The sequence below is a fragment of the Hordeum vulgare genome, chromosome 2H, assembly GCF_904849725.1.
Source record: "Hordeum vulgare subsp. vulgare chromosome 2H, MorexV3_pseudomolecules_assembly, whole genome shotgun sequence".
NCBI lineage: Eukaryota > Viridiplantae > Streptophyta > Magnoliopsida > Poales > Poaceae > Hordeum > Hordeum vulgare.
The window spans coordinates 242,465,675-242,481,874 of record NC_058519.1 but is presented as its reverse complement, the minus strand read 5'-3'; the positions used below and the strand labels follow the sequence as shown (position 1 = coordinate 242,481,874).

The window sequence follows — 16,200 nt, the reverse complement described above, 5'->3', positions numbered from 1 at the left end:
TATATCTTGGAGCGTCTTTTGTGTTTAGTTTCACTTTTCTTTTAAGCACCATGCTGGTATGAGATAGTCCATGGTTGATTTATATAATTCTCATGTGCTTCACTTATATTTATTAGATCATGGTCTTTTGTAGAAAGAATTAAACTCTCATGCTTCACTTGTACCTATTTAGAGAGTCAAAAGGAATTGGTCATTTACATGGTTAGTCATAAAATCCTACATGTAACTAGTAGATCACTCAGTATGATATGTTGGATTCTTTGCAATAGTTTTGCAAAATTAATATAGTAATATGTGGGTGCACTAGTTGATGATTGTGGATTAGTAAGAATATTGTTGTTAAGTTTTGTTATTCTCGAAGTATGCATGTATAGTCTCTGGTTATGCGATGAAGTTGGAGCATTATTTATCTTTGATTGAAATCCTTAGTGTTGTTATAATCGGAGTCGCACGATGGTTAATTCCTCCCAACCTTCTCGCTAGGGGCATGCGAGTAGTGCTTTTCTTTGAGAAAGCTAATAAATTCTTGCAACAAGTATGTGAGTTCTTTGTGACTAATGTGAATCCCTGGATATACGCACTCTCACCTTTCGGCAATTTGCTAGCCTCTAAAGTATCGTGCATTGCCCTTTCTCACCTCGAGAGTCGGTGCAACCTTCACAGGTGCATCCAAAACGTGTGTTATGATATGTTGTATCATGCATAAGCCTTATTATATCTTCCTCAAAACATCCACCATACCAACCTATTATGGCATTTCCATAGCCATTTCGAGATATGTTGCCATGCAACGTCTACCGCTTCCATTTTGGTGACTTGATCATTCATTGTCATATTGCTTTGCATGATCGTTAGATAGATAGCATGATATTTGCATGGCTTGTCCTTTTTTTATGTCTGTGCTATGCTAGATGATTGCACATCCTGGTACACTATCAAAGGCATTCATATAGAGTCATACTTTGTTCTAGGTATCAAGTTGTAATATTGAGTTGAAAGTAAATAGAAGTGTGATGATCATCATTTCAAGACCTCGATCCTAAGCAATAGGAATCGAAGCTATAACAAATCACATCACTTTGTGGTCTCATGCACGGTTAACCCCATGGCTTCCACCTTACCTTGGTCGGGACCGTTTGGGTCTTTTGACTCACGTATGCAATTGTGTCGCTAGCATTCAAATGTCAAAGAAACCATGTCGGCATAACTAGTTATAAACCCAAGTGGCACATCCGTACAGAGAAATGCATACATAACCCAGCAAAGCGGGTGTCGGTCATCAACGTGTCTAGACATTTCCTCGAGGGGATAGACACAACAGCAAAGAAGGATACATGTCGTTCAACCAATGTGTCCGGAGTAGTAGCAAGCTACCAGGGCTAAGTGGAATCACAAAGGGGCATTTCTTTGAAAATAGTACTACTAACGGCGCACAACTAGGTGTGTAACCCAATACATATCACAGCACATCACACGTATGCATGACGTACTCAATATGCATAGATACAACAATAGTATCACAACATAACCATACAACATCACAAGATTTATTTAAAAGGCTCAGAAGAGCCTTGCATGATAAGTTCATACAGGTAGGGGTCGCATGACCCGACACTCAAGTCATACACACACTACTAGGAGAAGGTCTGCTAGTGGCGCAACTGTTTTGGCTACTAATGGCGCACTATAGGTGCGCCACTAGTATCACGTCATTAGAATTTTTTACTCATGACGCACCACAGATACGTCATTAGTATTTGGTATACTAATGACGCACCAGGCAGTGCATCATTAGTATAGCTCATGGTGCGCCATTAGTATGCCTTCCAGGTGCGCCATTAGTATGCCTCCCAGGTGCACCATTATACTATGCCTCCCAGGTGCGCCATTAGTATGCCTCCCAGGCGTGCCATTAGTATAGCTCACGGTGATGACCAGACATCGAAGAGTTAACATATTTATTGTGTGCCAATTCCTTCTACTTTTGTTTTCCTCTCCAACAATTAAAATAATAAGAGTTACAGAGTTACCGATCCATATAAACACCTCATGGTGCCAAATATCATAGGGCTTTATAGGTTTGTTATAGGCTACCACTGTTCAAAACATCAGTATTGTGAAGAAGCACACATGCTACAAATAAGCTAAAAGAGTTGGTACACAAAACTGCTAAAATTGGGGTGAAATCAAGAAACTTCAAGAACCAGCCTCTGCGACGGAGCATAGAACCTCAAGATCTGGTCATCACCATGGAACTATAAACGAATCAACGGATCTTGGCTTAGCACGCCATCTGCCTAAAAATGGAGCCTTTCTAAGAAGCTTAAGCATCTGCTGGTACTCACAAGCCATATCCTGCAACAGAGATTAGACATCTTAAACCTTCACTTATTGTATTCACAATCATTGCTCACAAAGAATCAAAAATCATTTAATGTAATCTAGCTCTGTGGCTTCAACTCATTATCCATCTGAGTAATTAAAAACCATACAATATAGGATGAAATACCTTAATTGCACGATAATCAATCTTCTCTTGACGTAATTTTGTGACTAATGGATGTTCAAGTGATATGAAGGCCTCTGCCAATCTTATCCTGCCATCAAAACACAGATATTTTGCCAGGCTTACATCAGGAATTCAGAATGCTAGGAATGAGAAAGGGAACTCTCTTACTTGCAGACAAATGACTCGGTGGAGGGTAAGGATGGTGCCTTTAAAGATGTGCCTTGTTTCCTCCCAGTTGTTCCTAAAAGAACTTCATGCAAACCAGATTTATTCTGGCATATTGAGTACCTAATAAAACATTAATGACAAAGCTAAGCTTCTATTTAATAGTTCAACCAAAGAATGGTGCATGAAGATACTGTCAGAGCAAAATACAAAGGAGTTCAAAATGGCAACAAACCATATTAACTGTGTTGTACAAACTTATAAACAAAGGCCAAGGATTTTTTCCTCCACAAAACGGCAATATCGTACTGGTGATGACATTGTTGAAATTGTTCCTGCATGCCATTAACAATTTGAGCTCATGTCTGCTCCTTCCCTGAGTTGGAAATTTTACTGCTAGACCTGCTACAGACTAGAGCAGATTTATTCAGCTATTGTCCGCAAGAAAAAAGATGATTTACTTTGTTATGCTTCTTGTGTTGAATCAAACGACATGCCAACAATACATGCAAACATCTCTTATCAGGTATAATAAGTCTAGCATTTGGACCCTGCTAGGTATAATAAGTCTAGCATTTGGACCCTTAGACATCCTGTTCCTGAATCACTTGACGGCAGAATTCAGTTAATTATAGTCTCATATCAGCAACATTCAGTATCATACTTAGCTTGTACTCTGTGATTAGCTGCTCCGACGTTATTTCCTCCGCATGGTATGCATTGTGCTCCAGACCTACGTCCGGCATGCTGTGTGGTTCAGATCTGATATTTTCAAAGGTGATTTGCATCAGTGATAAGGATTCAGATGGAGAATGGACAGGGGCGGACGCACAATATGTTGAGTGGGGGCCCTGGACCCGACTCAATTTTCAGGAACGCATGTTCGTCCTCTGGTCTCTATACATGTCCAATACTGCCCGGAAAGGCCCCCAGTCAACCGAGGTCTCGTGCCCCCACTCCCTTGTAAAAGCCCAGAAAAGAAAAAGAAAGCAATCAACACCGCTTCGACTCTTCGTGGAAATTAAATATAGAGCAAACAAAACGACGGCTTGGTTGCCACATGTTGTGACGACCCCCCTCCACGGAGTCTGATTAGCGCCTGTGTCCGACCGCTGCTGTGCCGCCGTCGGCTGGCTACCTACGCCCGTTGGTCGTTCATCCGCATTGTAGGTCTGCATCAGCCTCATCCCCAACTCTGGAACTAGGTTAGGTATATTCTACAGCTGATCCATGTGGTATGCTTTTTTTATTCTTTTTGATTCCTGTTTTTGGTTCATGTTAAATCAAATGAAAATATGGAATTCGTGCTCGTATAACACCACTAATCTTGTCTGGAATGTATTTTGTTCTAATCAAATTTTCTATCCAATTGATTCTGGCAAGTGGCATCAGGTCCTGTCGGCAAGCTATTCATGATTAATACAATTATTAGCATATACAGTACTTTGTATCTGAACCTTTCCCAGTTAGTATGTTCATGATTTAAACAGAAAAAAGAAGAAAGATAGCTTAGGAGTACTTGATAAAAAAAATCAAGAAATGTCAACACCACTGCCCAGGGGCCTGCCACTACTAAACAATTCAAGTGATAGTGGAATAGGAGATGCATCAACACCTGCACCAAGACATATTTTTGTTATGCCCGAACTAATTGATTTGAACAAGCTTACCCAGGATCCATCTAAAAGGAAGCAAGTGGCAGATTATCACCCCAGCCAACGTGATGAGATGAGAAAACGTATTTAATCTGGGGGCCTAATCAGCTGCACATTGACTTTCCATACAAGCAGATTGAGTGACAAAATTGATGATGATTATTTGAGTCATAACTTAATTTGCTTCATGGAAAGGAACTGTTAGACACGATTACGAATGGAGTGATTTTAGTTCGTCTCCATAAGATGAATGACCGTCGTGGGGAAATGTAATGGTCAAATACCTTAGACCTTTTATATGTATACCTTCTTTTTGCAGGTAACGACATTTATGTCATACACAAATATTCTTTTTGAAACCTATGAACTATTGAGGAATAGTGTGTCCACAACTTGGTTGACGTACCTCATGACTTACAAGAAAATCGCTATATACTATATACCATGTGTTGACGTTTATAAGCCTATAAGGAAATGTGTTCCTCAGTTTACTTATAAATGAGTGCCCCTAGTCATTTTTTATCCTGGGTCCGCCCCTGAGAATGGATATCAAACAAGAAGGAAAGGTGGATCAAAGTACCTGATACAAAGCAACGCATGTTCGTCCTCTGGTCTCTCAAGAGTTGCGATTCTTTTGCGTTGCCTCATCGCAAATAAGCCGGATGACAATCAGTTCGATTCTGATAGGCTCGCTGAACAACAAAAACATTAGGTGAGTTTGTCTGGCCACAACACGAACACCAGCGGTTTTCCAATCAGCTTTGATAGGAAATAGCAGGAAGAAGCACCAGCAGAGGCAGCAAAGACAACCAGAGCCACGCCCCGGAGTTGCCCGAATAGGGCACCAGCAAGCAATGACATGAATATTGTCCCTGGGATCATGAAGGTCTGCATGAAAATGACATGAATATACAGTGTTCCCATGGCGACGCAGATCTCCGGCAGGCGGGTGATGGGCGGACTTAGGGTCCAAGGTCCCGCCGTGGTGCTGTGTTGTCATGTGAACAAGCAAACCATGTGTCATCCGCCTCACAAGGCCTGTAGGCCCAAATCCAATGAAGCCGCCGCATGCTGTGCCTTGGTATGTATAGGTGGCTAGGTGGCTCCTCTTTGGTGTTCATGAGGCGCCTGCTGCGATTTCTGGTGCCTTTTCTTGAACCTCGTCCTTCCTCGGCAATGCTGGTGTGACTGAGACGACGCCGATCAAGAACAGCAGAGCTACTGACTGGGTGTCGTACAGGTCGCTGAGCGATGTTAGCTCTCCCAGAGCAATCCCAGCCTGAACACATGAAATGAACCAGGCAGTGAGATTTAAATTGGAACAAACAATGTATACACACTAAATGCAGTATATTAGTAGGCATCATATGTGAACCTGAAAACTTACCCTCACGGTCACGTAGGCTGCTGGGATGAGACCGATAAGAGTTGCCAATAAGAAGGTATGGAAGGGCACATTAACAATGTGAGATGCTAAGTTGATGAAGGTATTTGGCAATGTTGGGGTGACCCTCAGGAAAAGCATGTAATTCAACAGCTTTTCTCTTCTTTTGGCAACCTGGAAATGAAGACAAATCACCCAATTCAGTTATGAGTTACTACACAATCCTGAAGGATCTTAAATCAAAGAGTAGAGCGATTCAAGATATTTTTAAGTATCCCCACAGAAATTTAAGATGTTATTACGCTACATAGTGTTGAAATAAAACCCGCATCCACTAATGTTGGTGCTGAACTTATTACCTGCTTCCGGAAAAACATGAGCTTGTCTGGCCACAGCACGAACACCAGCGGTTTTCCAATCAGTTTTGACAGGAAATAGCATGAAGAAGCACCAGCGGAGGCAGCAAAGACAACCAGAGCCACGCCCTGGAGTTGCCCGAATAGAGCACCAGCAAGCAATGACATGAATATTGTCCCTGGGATCATGAAGGTCTGCATGAAAATGTACACAACACAGTAACCTATCAACACCTGTACGGTGTAGTCACTCGTATAGTTCTCAACATGGCCACTGCAAGGAAACAGTTTGATGGTTAGAAATTGAGGGGAAAACTTTCCATCATCAGCACGCAGCACAAGCAATTGGACGCTCCCAGTGCACATGTATTTCAGCTTAAGCAAATAATCACCATAACAATGGAATCATAACACGACGATGTGCATTGCATAACTGTAAAGTGTGCAGATAGCTCACACGTCTACAGTAGATACATGTTACGTGTGGTGATTATCAATAATATAGAGAAGGCACATGTAACATGCCAGGACCAGGTCCAATGCATATCTCGTGAATGGCTGGCAAAGCGGCAAGAAAGCGACATGGTAATTTGAGAAAAATAAAGTAGTACAGCAATGTGTCAAATTTCTTTTATTATTATAGCTTACTCCAGGGAAGCATGCTAAATTGGTACAACAATCCCGTTAAGAGTAACAATTGGAAATGCAGGCTTAAACTTCAGCTCTACCCTGTTAGGCTAACAAGATGGTGATGTGTGATACACATTACTGTTCCAGGGTCATGAGTTCCCAAATTTGACGAGTAGTTTGAAATAAATTACTGCCAAGCATGAAGATGCAGTATGAATTGAGTGATTTATTTATTTTTAAAACCAGATCCATGTTCCCCTCCTGGCATAGACACAAACAACTCTACCAAACCAAGGGTGAGGTCGTTACCAAATCAAGAGACAACCACCACTAATTCGTTGAGAACTAGAATCAACCAACTGTTCCATTAATAAGGCTTGGATCCGTGAGGAGCAGGTGATTTCCCCATTGAAAACCTACCCCCAAAATCTCCGCGCAGAACGCAATAGCACGATGAATCTGTGAATCTACTGGCTGGCAGATCCAGTTAAACCGACGCGCTCTAGGCAAACAATAAACGGAATGCAAAATCGAATCGCCTCTATTCCACTTCCAATCCAAACATAAAGGAGGAAGATGAGCACGCGCGCGCGCACGCCGGGTAAACCACACGAATGGGGAAACTTGCGGCATGCGATTGCCCGGAAAAGACGGGGGGGACGCAACCGACGACGCACCAACCGAAACTTGTATAGAAACGAAATGGAGAATAGGATGGTGGTGATTACGTGAGGATTTGTAGTTCGTGGAGGTTGCGGGGCAACTTGAGGAAGCTGTAGTCGGAGTCCGGCATGGAGAGGTAGACCCCGACGAGGCCCGCGGTGAAGACGGCGGCGACCCCGGCGCCGAGCGCGGCCTCCAAGAGCGGGAACCGGTCCTCCCTCCCCATACCCTCCTCCTCCTCCTCCTCCTGGGGGAATCCGGCCGCGGTCCGGGCGAGGCGAGGAGCGGAAGGGAGAACGATGGAAATTCGGCTGAGGCAGGGTGAATCGGGAGCGGCGGCGGTGTTGGAGTAGAGATCGAGCACGTGATCTGAATATTTCGAGATATTTTGTTAGTTGGAAGGCGGGAGTGGTGGACATTGAGAGCACAAGCTCAAAGGAGTGGTGGTAGGTGGCTGTCCAAAATATCAGGATACTAATGACGCACCACCTACAAATGCGTCATTAGTAACCAGCTGATGGTGCGCCATTAGTAGTTTTGTAAAAAAAAATTATAGTAGTGGCGCATTGGGTGTGTGGTGCGTCATTACTTGTTAAACTACTAATGGCGCACTCTGCCCTGGTGCACCATTAGTATTTTTGAAAAACAAAATTAGTAGTGGCGCACCGTGTGTATGGTGCGTCATTAGTGTCCATCACACTAATGACGCACCTGCACATGATGCGCCACTGCTATATAGGAGTGGCGCACCACTTGTCTGATGCGCCATTAGTGTCTATATTATCTATAGCCTTTTTCCTAGTAGTGACACAATGCCATACAAGCCATGCAGAAGCATTAAAGATTTCTAAGTACAGACAGCTGAAAGGAAACGACATAAAGCCTCACTATCTATAGATCCCTTCCTAAGGGGTCAGGTCATAGCTGGGACACCAGCTACTCGTCATCATTAACATCTAGGTGGAACCAACCAGATGGTTTGTGGGTATCTTTTGCAACAATTATAAACAAGAGTACAAAAGTACTCACCAAGACTTTATATCATATCTATCTACTCATGCACATGTATCAACAATGGGGTGGTGGAGTTTCATGCAGCAAGCCAGCTTTGACTCTTGGCTAATTTGTACTACGGATACAAGTATTTTTGAATAAGTTTTGATAAGTCGTACGAGAATGGATCCCTTCTCGTCTTCCTACGAGAATGCCATCCATGATACTCACACTTATCTTGATACTTTTATGAGTATCCATTAAAGTTATCTATGAACAACATATGTTTCCAATGCGGCTACTCGAATAGATCATAACGCAGCTGGGGTCTACTACTTCACACACGCTCTCGCCACTTCTTGCCATGTGCACTTCACGCACCTCGACAACCTTCAAGCGGAGACCCAACGAGGGAGTCGGCTACAACCGTTAACCACGCTACCACCAAGTCCAGGTTTATTGCCTAGTTGAGATTGAACCCACACGGAAGTCCGGCCGAAGTTTCCGCTACGGCCTCAAACGATGTGCACAGGGTTCCCAAGCCACCATCCGGGTGCCACTTGTTACACCTTGCCACTGCCTACCGCGTCACAACCCATCTCTAAGGTTAGCACTATGCACAACCTCTAGCAAAACTACAAACACCAGACACTACTTGCAACTCCTGAACCGAGTACTAGGCGATTAATAAGCCGAGCAGGGTCGAGTTACCGGAACCCAATGTGTGGTAGGATCTAGTCTTGCACCACATACACCAAACTCGGTTCCTAAGGATAGTTCCAATGAGACAACCTGCCATGTCCTCCTACACATCCTCTCATCGGTACCTTTACCAAATCAGGTTCAACACTTAACCTTTTATCACCAAAACACATTCATTCACTCCAGTCCATCACCCGGATGAAACAGGCCTGACACAAATCTAAGCATAGCAAGCATAGCAGGGTAAAGCACATCATGACTCAAGCAACTACCAGGCATCCTGGGTTGCATGGGTTAGCTATTTACTATAACAATGACAGGTCATGCAGAGGAATGGGTTCAACTACCGAAGCAGAAGCGTTTGTAACATTGTGTCCTAATGCAATAAATGAGAGAAGGAGCAAGAACATGGGATTTTATCGGAATGCTCAAAAGGGGGTGCTTGCCTTATGGATCAATGGAGGGATACACTCCTTCAGTTGGATACTCCTAAGTATCTTGTGGCGCGGAGCGTAACAAATACAACGGATAACAACCAATACACGACAAATGCAACAATATGATGCATGATCATTGCATGAAAAGAATATATTGGATGAGTTATTGCATCTATTAAATGAATTGGTTGAAGATGGTTTGAATCAAAGATTCAAATGCCACTTCAAATAAGGTATTTTTGATTTACCTTTAATTGATTTGACCTGATTCTTAGGTATATCTTGTTCTATCGTGCATGAAAGTAGCACCAATGGAGTCCTCGAATTGTTTTGATAAGATTTCATGTGTAAATTATTTCAATCTGAGTTACATACTATTTTGTGTGAATTTTTGAAGTTTTTAACTATTTCTCGAATTCATTTAAAAACATAATTACCTTTATTACATCAGCATTGCATCAGCAGGTCAAAATGACCGTAGGATGTCAAACCTCACCAGTGGGGTCCACTGGTCATTGACACAGGCACTAAACAGAGTTAAAAATAAACTCTAAAACTAATTATTAGGGATGTGCCCACTGTTCACTGAGTGTTTAGTGTTTGATTAAATAAATTATTTTATTTAGCTTAATCTTTGATTAGACAAATGTTGGCCCCACCTATCAGTGATCGAGGCGGTCAAACCCTGTGGTCAAACTTGATTGGCTCACTAGCGTTGAGCCGCCGGTGGCACCAGGGATGGCCGAGGGGGGTCGGGATTCCTCCTCCGACGACCATTTGACCTGCGATGGCCACCTATGGAGTAGCCACTCTTGCGCGAGGCTGATGGCACAAGCCCTAGGGGCTAGGGTGGCCCAGAGCACCCTCGACGGCGAGCTAGGCAGCTGGCGGAGCTTGGGAGAACTCGAGGGCGATGATACGGCACGCAAAAGGGCGGATCTTGGCTCCTACATCATCTACACAACTCCACAAACTCGTTGGTGGTCTGAGTTGGACTTGAAGATCAGCGGAACCTCACCGGTGATGAGCCCACACGGTGGAACTCATCGGTCCTTTTTGCAATCAGCGGTTGTGGCTAATAATCGGAAAATGGGAGGAGGCGAATGGATCCAGCAGATCATGCGAGTCTGTAGCCGTCGAAAATGGGCTCGGGGATGATCTACAGGCAAAGAACGGTGATGGCGATCTCCGGCGGCCAAAGGTGGAAGACGACGACACCCTGCCGATAGGAAGATCCTAGGGTCGTGTGGCTTGCTCGAGAGGACGAGGACGTGGAGGCGGAGCTTCTGAGCTACTCAAGGGCGAGAGGGACCGGTGAGGCTAGGCTAGCGACGGCGAGCGCGAGCAGCGGCCATGGCGATGCAGAGAGGGGAAGAGAGGAGAGGGGGCGAGTGGGGAGAGGGATGGCTAGCCATGACGTTGGGGATGCTTATCCCATTCGCCAGTACGATGAGTAGGTAGCTAGCTGCGTGCCAAGGCCACAGCAGGCGGCGTTCAGCTCCTCCTCTGCCTACATGCGGAGGTAGAAGACGAGAGGGGAGGAGGCTAGATGGGCTGGTCCAGGCGGCAAGTAAGAACTTTCCCCCCTTTTTTTGTTTCAGCTTTGCAATTCTGATATTTGTTGAAATTTTGTTTGGGCTCAAAATTTAAACAAAAACCGTGAAACTAATTATGGGGTATATTTGGATTATTTCCAAACTCCTCAAAATACTTTAGCATTTTTCAAATACCTAAACTTTTCATAGCTATTTGTTTGGGAGTTTCAGTGGCTTCTGTGGACTATTTAAAATGCCAAAATTGGTGGTAAAATAAAATGCATCCCTAAAATGTTGTTGCCAACATTTATCAGAAAAGATGAACATTTTAAGGCCATTTTGGGTTCATTGAAAATCACCCCATTTAAGTTATTTTATTTAGGGTGAGGTGCTAGGGTTTTCTTAATCCCCATTTCAAGTTAGTAAAAATAAACATGATGCACACAGTAGCTAGGAACAAAGCAAAATGAGAACAGAGATGTGACACATCATTATTATAGCATTGTCCTAGTGAGCAAAGGATGATGGAGACTATGATTCCCCCACAAGTCGAGATGAGACTCCGGACAAAAATGAAAAATGGGGGAGGCCAAATAAGCCCACAAAAAATGAAAAATATAAAGAAAAAAGGAGAAATAAAAAAAGTAAAAAATGACAGAAAAGAGAGAAGGGGCATGCTAATTTCACACTTGTGCTTAAAAGTAGCACCATGTTTTTTATATGGAGAGTCTCCTATGTTGTCACTTTCATATACTAGTGGGCATTTTCATTATAGAGTTTGATGCACAACCACTTAGTTTTCATATTGAGCTTTCATACACTTATAGCTCTTAGTGCATCAGTTGCAAGGCAATGCATAGTCAACGCATTGATATCCATTGATGGGCATCTCCATAGCCCGTTGATACGCCGAGTAGATGCGAGACTTCCTTCTTCACTTTTACCCCTTTGAAACCTGCCACCATATTCTTTTCCAACTTTATGCTATATCCGTTGTTCACGCTCTGTGACATCCTCGACTTTTGCTATAGTAATTATTGTGATTAAGCTACAGTGATCACCCGCTAATGATGCCACGTCATCGAATTCCCATCTCAGACCCGCGTTGATTCGAGTTTGTCCGGATTCCAAATTTGAAAACAAAAGAAAAGTACTTTATAAGTTCTTTACAAATATTAAAAGGATATGTATATGAAAGAAAGAATTAAAAGTATGTATAATAAATTGTAAAAGAAAGTATAATAAAAGAAAGTATTTAAAAAGAAAAGTCAAATAGTAAAATAAATAATGAAAGAAAGAAATAATAGAAAAGGCAAAAGGCAAAATAAAACAAAACGAAAAAAAGCAACCCCCCCGGCCCAGCTGGGCCACCCACCGGCCCAACCGGCCGAACCCTAGCGCCTCCCACCTCCTGGCGAGGGAGCCCCTCGCTACTCCCTCCCCTCCCCCTTAGCGCCGCCACCCTCCCACGCTCCCCTCGCGGCCCCACCCCCCCACCGACAGCGCTCCCACCTCCCATCTCTCCCGTAACTCCCTGCCCACGAGACCCCCCACCCCACGCCAGATCCCCCACCGAGACCCTCCCTCACGAGCCCTCCTCTCCCCCGTCGCCCCCTCCTCTCCACCTCGCCCCACCTCGGCCGACGCCCCTCTCCTGCCTCCTCCCGCCGGTGAGCTTCTCCACCCCTCCCTGGCCGGCGCGCCTCCCCCCCGCCGGCGAGCCGATCCCCCATCCCCCTCCCTCCTCGGTCCTCCCGCCGGCGGCCTCTCTCCCCGTCGGCTCCTCTCTTCCCGCCGGCGAGCCCCTCCCATGGCCTCCTCCTTCCCGCGGCGAGCCCCGGCCCCCCTCGGCCCTCCTTCCCGCCGGCGAGCCGCCCCCCTCGGCCTCCACCCCGCCGGCAGGGGCCCCGGCCTCCTCGAGGTCCCTCTTGCCGGCCTCACCCACTCCGGCCGGCTCCATCTCCGGGGGGGCCTCCTCACCGGGGCCCCTCTCGGCGAACCTCCGGCCGGCTCCTCCTCGCCGGCACGCCCGTCTTCACCGGAACCGCGTCACCGTCGTCACCTTCACCTTCGTGCGAACTCCGGCTTCATCGGGCCGTCTCGTCACCGTCGGTGAGCCCCTCCTCAGGCTCCTCCCACCATGTCGTTCTCCTCGCCGTCCCGGTTCCATTCCGGCAAACGAGGCCTCGATCCGTCGACGGTAGACTCCGGTAGGAAGGATTGAAGTTTATGTTCTTCTATGTTAGTTAGCAGATAGAGAGTTCTCTGTCTCTCTGTTAACAAAGAGGGAGATGAGAGTGTTGAGAGTTAAATGAAAAAAAAACAAATGATGTATTAGATGCGTATGTATGTATGTATGTATGTATGTATGAGATGCGATGTATGTATTTGCGTATATGGATATTTAGAGGAATACGACATTTGTATGGTTATGTATTTGTGAATAAAAATGAGAAAATAGCCTAGGGTCACTTACCGGTGGGGCTAACGCACCCGCTGTCTATGACAGGGAGGCCCCACGCGATAGTTAAAATAAAAATAAAAATAATGTTTTTATTAAATAAATAAATAAATAAATAGATATATTAGTTAAATTAATTAATTAGAATAATTAGAGTATGACACGTGGGTCCCCCACTAAATTAATCTGATTAATTAATATTTAATCTTAAATAAAACTTGTGCCTATGACGTTCGGGACCCGCTGGTCAGTTGACCGGTCAAATGTTGATGTCAGCCTGACATCGCGATGATGTCACAATGGGATTTTATTAAAATAGCTAAATCTGTTTTTAATTCCTAATTATTAAATAAAACTTTAAAAATTAATATAAAATAATCCGTAAGTCAGATCGAAATAATTTCAACATGAAAGTTGATCAGCAAAACGAGACGAACCCGGATACACGGTCCATTCGTCTGTCACGCGTCCCTAGCATAGCAAACATGGAACTTTTCCATCGTTTCCAGTATAACCGGTAGTAGCCCGAGACCCGGAAAATATCGTCAGATATTCTTCCGACCCGTCTATGACGGATGTTCGTGCGTTAGCTCATGTCTAGCCTGCATCTTTCCATGTCATGCTTTGTGTTGCATCGGTGCTATTATTTATTGTTTCTTCCCCCTCTTCTTACCGGTAGACCCCGAGACTGACGCTGCTGCCGGGTACATCTACGACCCTGCCGATCAGTCCTTTGCCGCAGAGCAGCAAGGCAAGCAAACTCCCCTTGATCATTCCTATATCGCCTATGTCTTTCTTCCTACTGCTTGCATTAGTATTTTGCTACTGTTGTAGTTAGCTCCTATATCTGATGCATAGCCTATTTTTGATGAACTGCTACTTTTAGTCCTGTACTTTAAATATGCTTAATATAGGTGGAGCAGTCATCCCCTCTGACCCCGTAGTTCAGTTGCCCCGCTTGTTTTCAATCTCGATCTCTGATCGACGAGCCAGACCCGACACAGCACATTCACCCCCCTTCGTTGTACGACGCTACAGAGATACTATCGGGTACCGAGGGTGGTACCTCACTAAGTACTCCTGATGATATCTCTGTAGTATAGCTAGTCGGTCGTGGTTATCGAGGGTGATTCCTCTTTCACCATTCCCGATGACGTCTCTGTCGTGCCACCCCGCGGGTGTGGGACCCCCAAGGGTGATTCCTCTAAGCCCACCTTGACGGGTACATCGTTCGGAATCCAACGAGGGTGATACCTCGGATTTCCCCCGATGTTACAACCACACAGTTACTCGACCATGTTACTGGGATCATTGGTGGTTAGTTGTAAGACGGGTGGATTCCCGTGAGACTGTGTTGATGGCCTAATTAAAATGCTAATGGATTTGGGTATTTGATCTGGGTTGGTCGGAGACCTTTTCGCACTAACCGGATACGCGGGAAGAATTATGGGTACTCGGCGTCGCGGTATCAGCCGAAGCTTTTCAGATGCCAGCAATGTAGCGGTGCGCGCCCGAGTGGTCCCGAGATGCATCGCGCTTGTGATTAAGGGATGCTAGGACTGACGTCGGCCGCCCACGCACGTGCAGGAGCGTGAAGGGGAACTGGGCCCACGAACCCTTTGTGCTTAGGAGTTAGACCGGCGGGCTGGCCTCTCTGATTAGTCTTAGGTGGGGCTGCGACGTGTCGATATTCCGAGGCCGGGCAGGACCCAGAAAAGTATGTCCGGCCAGAGTGTTATCGAGCGTGACGGGACATGTGGTGCACCCCTGCAGGGATGAAAATTAACTATTAGGATAGCCGTGTCCACGGTTAGAGGACGACTTGGAGTTGTGCCCCGATCTTTTACAACTACAATTGTTACTTAACTGGAATTAGTTTGCCTCGGGATTGCTTCCTCGCAGGGAGTCGAGGGAGGATCTTTAGGCGTGACCTCACTTTAATATTGCTGCAACAATATGACTATTAATGTGTTACCCCCCTGTTCTACTCTCGTCTATTGCTGCAAGACCCTGAAGATGCTAGCCTTCGATAGGATTAGGCCTTCTCTCTCTATTCTCGCATTTCTGCAGTCAGTCCACATATAACCCCCTTCTTTGATACTGATGCATAATTAGGATAGTTCTGATGTAAGACTTGCGAGTACTTTGGATGAGTACTCACCGCTGCTTTGCTCCCCCCTTGTCCCCTTGATCCGTTTGCTGCGACCAGATGATGGAGCCCAGGAGATGGAGGTCCCCGCCGCCGACGACTGCTACCCGGACGGTGCCTACTACTACGTGGAGGCCGCTGATGATCAGGAGTAGTTAGGAGGTTCCCAGGCAGGAGGCCTCGCCTCGTTCGATCGTTGTATCTTTTGTGCTAGCCTTCTCTAAGGCACCCCATGTTTTATGTCTGTACTCAGATATTTGTTGCTTCCGCTGACTCGTGTGTTTATCGAGCTTTCGTATTCTAGCCCTCGAGGCCCCTGGCTTGTAATATGAAGCTGATGTTATTTTCATTTGTGTCTAGAGTTGTGTTGTGATATCTTCCCGTGAGTCCTTGGGTTTGGTCGTACGCATTTGCGTGTATGTTTAGCGTACGATTAAATCGAGGGCGTCACACGCTCACTCATTGAGTGAGTAATAAAAAGTTGAAGCGCGTTACAAAGTACGATCCAATTGCTTAGTTCGACACCGGGGTGCTCATGATTTATATATTATGCTGGGAAGA

General features: G+C 45.3%; 2 protein-coding genes across 3 annotated transcripts; both read right to left on the bottom strand.

The window, feature by feature from the left end:
- Positions 1-1,979: 1,979 nt before the first annotated feature.
- Positions 1,980-5,422, bottom strand: LOC123425986 (tRNA-specific adenosine deaminase TAD1-like). Its single transcript, XM_045109764.1, has 5 exons — positions 5,118-5,422; positions 4,910-5,021; positions 2,678-2,797; positions 2,510-2,597; positions 1,980-2,355 (listed from the first exon to the last, which is right to left on the bottom strand). The coding sequence occupies exons 2-5, from the start codon at positions 4,975-4,977 to the stop codon at positions 2,245-2,247; spliced, it is 387 nt and encodes a 128-aa protein (XP_044965699.1). The 5' UTR covers positions 4,978-5,021; positions 5,118-5,422; the 3' UTR covers positions 1,980-2,244.
- On the bottom strand, positions 5,014-7,774 carry LOC123425985 (uncharacterized membrane protein At4g09580-like). Of its 2 annotated transcripts, XM_045109763.1 has the most exons (5): positions 7,428-7,774; positions 6,304-6,343; positions 6,073-6,198; positions 5,717-5,887; positions 5,014-5,608 (listed from the first exon to the last, which is right to left on the bottom strand). In XM_045109763.1, exons 1-5 carry the CDS (start codon positions 7,586-7,588, stop codon positions 5,447-5,449), a joined length of 660 nt encoding a protein of 219 aa, XP_044965698.1. In that variant the 5' UTR covers positions 7,589-7,774; the 3' UTR covers positions 5,014-5,446. The 2 variants fall into 2 exon arrangements, with proteins under 2 accessions (XP_044965698.1, XP_044965697.1); XM_045109762.1 differs by having other exon boundaries at positions 6,073-6,343; positions 7,428-7,772.
- Positions 7,775-16,200: the final 8,426 nt, after the last annotated feature.

Bases quoted from the DNA above. Each gene is read 5' to 3' on its own strand.
- LOC123425986 (XM_045109764.1), bottom strand. From the start codon at position 4,977: ATGAGGCAACGCAAAAGAATCGCAACTCTTGAGAGACCAGAGGACGAA. The intron at 2,798-4,909 runs GTACTTTGATCC...ATGTTTTATTAG, and splicing joins CATGCGTTGCTTTGTATCAG to GTACTCAATATGCCAGAATA. The intron at 2,598-2,677 runs GTAAGAGAGTTC...TTTTGATGGCAG, and splicing joins ACCGAGTCATTTGTCTGCAA to GATAAGATTGGCAGAGGCCT.
- LOC123425985 (XM_045109762.1), bottom strand. From the start codon at position 7,588: ATGGGGAGGGAGGACCGGTTCCCGCTCTTGGAGGCCGCGCTCGGCGCC. The intron at 5,888-6,072 runs GTAATAAGTTCA...CTTCATTTCCAG, and splicing joins TCATGTTTTTCCGGAAGCAG to GTTGCCAAAAGAAGAGAAAA. The intron at 5,609-5,716 runs GTAAGTTTTCAG...TCATGTGTTCAG, and splicing joins CAGCCTACGTGACCGTGAGG to GCTGGGATTGCTCTGGGAGA.